General features: G+C 34.3%; 1 protein-coding gene and 1 pseudogene across 1 annotated transcript; both read right to left on the reverse strand.

The window, feature by feature from the left end:
• Positions 1 to 58: 58 nt before the first annotated feature.
• LOC108839020 (probable flavonol synthase 6) lies at positions 59 to 3,598 on the reverse strand. The gene is made up of 3 exons (XM_057001912.1): positions 3,180 to 3,598; positions 431 to 746; positions 59 to 353 (listed from the first exon to the last, which is right to left on the reverse strand). The coding sequence occupies exons 1-3, from the start codon at positions 3,557 to 3,559 to the stop codon at positions 135 to 137; spliced, it is 915 nt and encodes a 304-aa protein (XP_056857892.1). The 5' UTR covers positions 3,560 to 3,598; the 3' UTR covers positions 59 to 134.
• A 2,003-nt stretch (positions 3,599 to 5,601) lies between these two features.
• LOC130507198 (flavonol synthase/flavanone 3-hydroxylase-like) lies at positions 5,602 to 7,565 on the reverse strand (annotated as a pseudogene).
• Positions 7,566 to 8,233: the final 668 nt, after the last annotated feature.

Genomic DNA, 8,233 nt, shown 5'->3' on the forward strand with positions numbered 1-8,233 from the left:
TATCTATTAAAAATATTTTAAAATTTTTTCACTGCACATGGTGCAGGAAAACACCTAGTATACTTTATTTCGAACATACAAACTAATAAAAATATGGAAATTAACAATTATTTTCATTAACTATTTTTGGAGATTTATCCATCGCCAAGAAGCATATTAGTCCTGCGGTAAATGTAGTCTTCTAAAGTCAAAGACTCAAATTTAGGAGGATTCTCATCTCCGATGAGCTCCGGCAAAGGTCCGACGACCATACCAGGCATAGGATCTATCAGAACCGGCCACGTCATCCTCGTCTTCTCCTTGTCCATGATTGATCTATGCAACACGCTCTTGTACCTCCCGTTGCTCAACCTCTACAGTCACATAAATTAAATCCATAAACCTCATGACCACATAACATTTCAAAAACTTATATTAGAGACATTCAGACCATGATTTGATCGCCGAGAATGACAACGACGGCGGAGTTGATGTCCTCGACGTCAAGCCAGTGGTTATCCTTGAACACTTGAAGACCAGCAACACCGTTGGAGACGAGGAGTGCGAGTGCATCGAAATCTGTGTGCGCCGGGGCTCCAATGACCGAGTCGTAGGACGGCGGGTAGTAATTGATCCTTAACATATACTCACCTCCGCCCAGTGTTTCTTTCAACACCTCACGCCCTATCCCTAACCCCTTTGACAAGTAACCCATAATTTTCTCTGATAGCTTCGTCACGTGCCTTGTATACGCCTCGGTCACCTCCCTGAAATAAGCCGTCATCAGTACAAAAGTTGATGCTTAATTATATGTTTTAACAGTATTAATTTATATTTATTAAAAATGAATATATCTATCCTATTAAAAGTGAAGTACAAATGGAAAAGTACCCTTGCTTCATCTAATTATTTACAAGCTTTGCCACTGCTATTAACTCTATAACTTTTCTAATTATATTGTAAAATTTTCAGGCCACATTAGAAACCCAAAAGTTACAAGCCCATTAAAATTTCATTAATAATTTCAATTATCTACCACAAACCATAATATGGGTTTAATATTCTGTCGGACCACAATCACGATCCCTACATAAATTTGATATTATATATTATTAAATTAATTAGATTTAATCAAATGCCAATATCTAATTGAGTTATCATTAGAAATATTGCAACCCTTGAATTTTAGTTGACGAGAACATCACTAAACCCAAATGTCGACCAATGCAAGTATAACACTGATATAAATCTCTGCATAAATTAGGTTATATATACTTATATATATTAGTAAACCAATAATGTTGAATCAATTGTCAGCATCTAATTGATTCAATGATAAACGTCCATCTTTTTCTTTCTGCTTAAAGTAGTTAGATACCTAATTGGTTTTTATGTTAATTATACATTTTATAAATTTATACCCCAACAAATCAAAGTCCATTTAGTGGATTAAAATTTTCTTATTTATATATACCTATCACAAAACTATTATTTAAATATGTCATTATAATTTATTTTTACTAAAATATTTTCCAATAACCATTATTAAAAAATGTTTTCAATATATATAAAAAAATACAACAAAAAGATTAATTTCATATACCAACTTAAATTATGGTTTTTATATTTCACATTAAACTTTAAGAATATAATATATGTGATTATTTATAAGATGATACATATAAAATACTATTAATTATATAATTATTTATATGATGAACCAATAAAATTAATTATATGATGACATATATATGATACATAATAGTGATTAGGGCTGAGCGTTCAGGTATCCATTCTGGTTCATTTCAGATCTGTTTGGGTTTCGGGTTTTCGGGGTCAAAGATTTTAGCCCCATTCATATATTTTTAAATTTCAGTTCAAATTATGACTAGGGCTGGGCGTTCAGGTATCCATTCGGGTTCGTTTCAGATCTGTTTGGGTTTTGGGTTTCGGGTTTCCAGAGTCAAAGATTTCAGCCTCATTCAGATATTTCTAAATTTCAATTTGAATTATATTTGGATCTTTGCGGGTTCAGTTCAGGTTCGGATAACCCATTTAAATTATTTTTAAAAATTCATTATATATTTTGAATTTCTTAAAATCTATAAATAAAATAATATATTGTATATAAATCTGAATAATATATGTTATAATATCTAAACTTAACATATAAACGGGTTTGGTTTAAATTTTGGATCAAAACTCAATAATTATTTTAAATATTTTGATGTTTTGAGTGTACTTCCACTATGTTAGATATTTATATTTGACTATTTTATATATTTTCAAGTATTTAAACCAACCTAAAGTATCATATATATTATGTATGTTTTTATATACAATAAAACTAAAAATAATTAATATGTATATAAGTATATAAATCTTTTTGGATACATTTTGATATTCAAAATACTTTGGTTCGAACTGGTTATGATTTCAGTTGTTTAAATATCAAAATTTTGAATAATTTATATATTTAATCAATTTTGGTTCGGGTTTGATATTATTCTTTCGGATCGTGACCGGTTTGGTTCTTCATATTTGAATTTTTTATCTAATTTTGATATTGACATGAAAATTAAATAGCAATATATTTTTGAAATATACACTCGCACGGGCGTGCGGGTCAAAATCTAGTGTTTATTAAGAATCAATAGCAATAGGTCAATGATGCTTAATTATATGTTTTAACAAAATAATATAATATGTTTTCTAAAATTATCAGAATTTTAGTCCGAAAAAAATGAAAGTTTTCTGTTGATCAATCAAAACAACCAAACTGGTTAGATTATGAGTTTTTGGTTGATCATATAACTGAATGAACAAAGTGTCGCATTAGAGAATTAATAAGTGAACTAGTGTATAAAAAGTTATGGCGAATTCTTTCCTTATCAGTTAGTTTTGATTTGAAAGTCTATAACAAATCCGAATATCATGATATCAAATCTATTTCTTGTTGGATACTTCATAAATGTTCTTTCCACATTTGACCAGCTAAACATGAAAGTATGTTAATGAATAATAGTCATAATAAATCTGTTGAAAGAAATTTATTAATTAATATATAAAATGTTATAGGCTTATAGCTAATCTATTCCGCATTAATACTATTTTAAATAAATCCAAATTTAACTAAAATACACTTAGATATATATACTTGCAAGATGTTTATTATATGTTTTTTTATTGGATAGGGGTACCTGTAATCTGGAGGATTCTTAGGCCAAAACCTGTAATTAATGCAGGACTGTGGCCATATTTTATGTAGCAAGTGATCGTCCCAAGACTTGGCAAGTTTTAAATTCCTGGCATCGTAACCTTCTATGCTTTTTGAGCCTGGAACCATTGCTACGGCTTCCTTTTCTGCGGCGGGGAGCTCGAAAAACTTCCTCCCAACGTCCTGAAACCGTCGCATTATCTCCGCCGGAATCTCGTGGTTGACCACCTGAAAAGCTCCCCACTCTTCGCTCGCTTTCACCAACGCACGCTCCACAAGCTCGTCGTCAGGATCACTTAGATCAATAATAGGGACCGTCTCGGACGGTGGAGATGCGTATTGGCCTACTCTCTCGACCTCCATGATAGATTTGTTCTTGCTTAGACGCCTTTACGGGATTTAAATAGGGGAACTCATGTGGCATGGCCCCATTATTTATGTAAGGTTTACGTTTTACAGCTAAAAAGTGATCATCACGCAATACGGCAATAGAATAAAACGAATAAACAGTTACATTATAGATACTTTTATAAATAAAATAACTGGATAAGTCCACTAATGATGGTTGTGGTAGGTTGCATCTCCATCGTCGGTGTCAGCAAAAAAAACATCTCCACAAATAAAATATAAACAAATAAATAAAGTGAAAAAGAAAAATTCGATTCTGTTGTAAATAAAGGTGAAACAAAGGTTTTGTATTTATTAAATATATATATATATATGCTGTCGATAGAGAGAGAGATATGAGATGGGGGACCACTTGGATTTGGTGAGTGGTGGTACTTGTACGGGAGAGAGAGAGTATGAAGTAAAGTTGTATCTCAAATTATTATTTTCTTGTTCTCATAACAAACGAATGTACATCTCTATTTATACTGATTTTTCACCTACTTGCAAACATAAGACATAACTTATAAATCAGACATCTGTCAGATGATGATGCATATAATCAGTCCATGAAAGGACAAGTGTCTCCATACGTGTATTCTTTTGGATAATCATTATCTTCAACACTCCCCTTGATTATCCAATCTGTATTACGTAGTGCCTCGTTAAAAACCTAATCATGGAAAAACCAAGTGGGATAAAAACCATGACAAGGGAAAAAGAGTACACTGACGTAGTCTCCCCCTGAGAATAATGGACATAGCTTTCTCTTCATAAGTCACGCAAACGCCGCATCCCGATACCGTCAACGTGTTTCCGGAATGTTGTAGTCGGAAAGACTTGGTGAACAAGTCAGCCGGATTGTCGCATGACCGTACATATTCGATGTCCACTTCTTTATTTTTCTCGAGCTCCCGAATGTACGAGAAAAATCTTGGAGGGATGTGCTTCGTTCTGTCGCTCTTAATATAGCCTTCTTTGAGTTGAGCGACGCAAGCCGAGTTATCTTCAAAAACTTTCGTCGGCTCTTTCTTGTTAATTATTCCGCTTGAATCTTGTATGTGGTAACTTATTGATCTCAGCCACACACATTCTCTACATGCTTCGTGAAGCGCAATAGTCTCTGCATGATTCGAAGATGTTGCAACCAGAGTTTGTTTTTGGGACCGCCATGAGATTGCGGTTCCACCAATTGTAAAAACGTAGCCGGTTTGCGATCGAGCTTTATGAGGATCTGATAAGTATCCTGCATCTGCAAAACCAACCATACCAAACTCGGGTTTTCTAAAATACATTAACCCTAAATCAACTGTACCTTGTAAATAACGGAATATATGTTTTATTCCGTTCCAATGCCTGTTAGTAGGAGCAGAACTATATCTTGCTAAGAGATTAGTTGCAAAAGCAATATCAGACCGGGTACAGTTTGCCAAGTATAAAAGCCCACCGATAGCACTCATATAAGGTACTTCAGGACCTAATATATTTTCGCTATCTTTGCAGGGTCTAAAAGGATCATTCTCAACATTGAGAGATCTACCAATCATTGGAGTACTCAAAGGAGTCGCTTGATCCATACGAAAGCGTTTCAATAACCTTTTCGAGTAGATAGACTCAATTATCAAAGGAACCAATTCATGTCGAGTAGATAGAAAGTATCCTGATCTTGACGTCTTTGTACATTTTAGTCGCTGATGAGTTTAACATAAGTCTTAATCACCCATAACATAAGCTGATGAGTTTAGCAAAAGGCTTAATGAACTTTTAAAGGAAGTTAAAAATTTCATTAAGACAAAACACCTGTAGATCGATAATGTTTCTACAAAGCTACAGAATCCATAACATTTATGAATAAGCAAGAAAGCCCACAGGCTGCTGCATTACAGTCTTTCTAGTCTACTCTTAAAGCAACTCGCAACGATTTATTTTAATCTTCAGAGACGTCTGGTCTTGTTAGGAGGTGCGTAACCAGACAAACCCATCAAACAAGAGATAAATTAAAACTTTATATAACAGATTCCAAAGAAAAAAACATCAAACAAGAGACGCATCAACTTTGTCGAAAAAATATAAAAGGAGACAACATCAATCAACAAGGATCGAATTCATGATCATTTTTGAGGTTTATCGTTTAGTCAAGACGAAGGTTATTGACCCTGCGGTATACGTGCTCCCCGTAAGTGATGGGCTTAAACTTGGGAGCCTCGTAGCCATGGCCATTGACCTTCATCAAAGGTTCAATGACCATATCATAAGTCGGCTTTAAGAGAACAACCCAAGACATCCTTGTCTCTCCTTGTTCAAAGTCGTTCTATGCAACACGTTCTTGTACTTCCCATTGCTCATTCGCTATTAAAAAAAACACATTGTACTTTCAAATAAAAGATATAATTTTATGTTTTCTTGAAACAAGTTCTATAGATCTAGCCTACTGCAAAATTAATAGAGCTGTTACGTGTTCCGAAAACCGAAAAGTAACTGATTCTTTTATATGCTCTGTCGGATCTAATTCTAGTCAGTTCTGGTATATACTACTTTATCCGACTTATCTTCGAAGACCATCACACTACTTTATCCGAATTAAAATATTTTCCAACTAATGCTAGTGGTAGTAGTATTGTCTGACTACCAGTCAAACTGTCGAAATCAAAACCCAAGTCTATACTTCTACACAATTGTCATTTTGTTTAAAAAAAGCGTCAGTTTTTTTTTTAAAAGAGTACTTTTGAATATTCTCAGGTTTTGACTATCACTAAATCACAGTCGAGTAGTCATGATCACGTATAAAACATACCAAAATCGGATCGCCGATAATAAAGACAATGGCAGAGGGATTGTACTCAACGTCGAACCATTGGTCATCCTTAAACACCTGCAGTCCAGGGATCTCATTAGGGACGAGAATTGTCAAACCGTGGATATCTGTGTGAGGATGAAGTCCAAGGACTAAATTTGCTTGTTGACGACACGGTGGATAGTAGTTGATCTTCATTGTATAAACAGCCTTATCGCCACCCCCAAAACCTTTGTTGAACAAAGCCTCACGTTCTAACCCTAATCCTTCGGATAACCAACCTAAAATCTTCTCCGCTAGCTTCTTCGCGTATACTGCATACTCTTCGTTCACCTGCCTGCATCGACAAAAAAATTTAAAATTTATTTATTTGGAGAAAGTCGAATAATACGTATTATCTCAAATGAATAATAATACGTTTAATATTCTGATCCGTGCTATTTTAAGCAAAAATATGTTTTGAGTTCTATTTTGATAAAATTTTCAACATTTTTATTTTTAGTTGCATTTGCATGTATATTTATTTAAAAAAATAAAACCCCACAAACACAAGCGAAGAACAACCTTCTGTCCTTCCATCTGGTTTTGCACGTTGCCAACTAATTTTTGTTAAGGAAAACTTTTAAAATATGCATCAACCTTCTAGCTCACTATACGCCAACGCAAATAGTGGATCTCAAAAATGGCAGCCTGAATTTTTTTTTTAAAAACATGTTTGAACTACAATATGTAATACACACACACACATATATATATATATACCTGTATTCTGGAGGATCTTTTGGCCAGTACCTGTAATCGACCCAAGAGGGTGGTGATAAATTGTGGAACAGAGTATCAACTCGATCAACTTTGTCTTCCACATCTTTTTGGATGTTTGTAACGTATCCTTGGATGTCTTTGGAGTTCTCTGGCGTCGCCACGGATTCTTTCTCAGCCTCTGATGAGAGCTCAAAGAAATGTGTCCCAACCTTCTTTAAACTCTGGATAAGTTCCTTGGGGATCTCATGATTCACCACCTGAAAAACTCCCCACTCTTGGCTCGCCTTCACAACCGCACGTGCCACTAGCTCTTTGTCGAGGTTGCTTAGATCAACGATAGGGATCGTTGGTGAGGACTCGGTTTGGTCTCTCTCAACCTCCATTATTATTATTATTACTTTTTTGTTCTCTTTCTTTTTTCGGAGTTGGTTTAGTGTTTCAGGGAAGGTGAGCTTATAATAAGTACCTCGTGTCGTGCATGGCATCTTGAATATGAGAAAATACCAACCACTAGTACAAAACTAAGTGTTTTTTTTTATTTGTACAACTCAGTTACGTGTTAGTACAAAATACCGTAAAAATGGAGACGTTAAACTTTAATACTACCAATTAACATGTTCATAAAATTTGTCATTTTTGTTATTATTCCCCATTAAAGATATATTTTATTTTGAACAGACAAACTAAAATATGTGTATCCATCGCCAAGAAGCATGTTAGTCCTCCGGTAAATGTAGTCTTCCAAAGTCAAAGACTCAAACTTAGGAGGATCATCCTCTCCGTTGATCGATCTATATGCAACCTCTACAGTCGCATTAAATCCATAAGGCTTGAATTTGGTCGTTGATGAGTTTAACAAAAGGCTTAAATTTCATAACATAAAGCTGATGAGTTTAGCAAAAAGGCTATAATGACCATAACTAGTTGGAACTTTCCAAGCAATAAAGACCTTTTTAAAGGAAATTAAAATTTCATTAAAGACAAAACACCTTGAGATCGATAATGTTTCTACAAAGCTACAGAGAACCCATAGTAACATTTATGAATATAAGCAACAAACCCCACATGCTGCTGCATTACAAGTCTTTCTAGTC

This window comes from Raphanus sativus, unplaced genomic scaffold (assembly GCF_000801105.2).
Source record: "Raphanus sativus cultivar WK10039 unplaced genomic scaffold, ASM80110v3 Scaffold4151, whole genome shotgun sequence".
NCBI lineage: Eukaryota > Viridiplantae > Streptophyta > Magnoliopsida > Brassicales > Brassicaceae > Raphanus > Raphanus sativus.

Excerpts from the sequence above, each read along its gene's own strand:
- LOC108839020 (XM_057001912.1), bottom strand. The coding sequence starts at position 3,559 with ATGGAGGTCGAGAGAGTAGGCCAATACGCATCTCCACCGTCCGAGACG. Across the intron at positions 747-3,179 it reads AAGAATCCTCCAGATTACAG|GGAGGTGACCGAGGCGTATA; the intron begins GTACCCCTATCC and ends GGCTTATTTCAG. Across the intron at positions 354-430 it reads TTCTCGGCGATCAAATCATG|AGGTTGAGCAACGGGAGGTA; the intron begins GTCTGAATGTCT and ends ATGTGACTGTAG.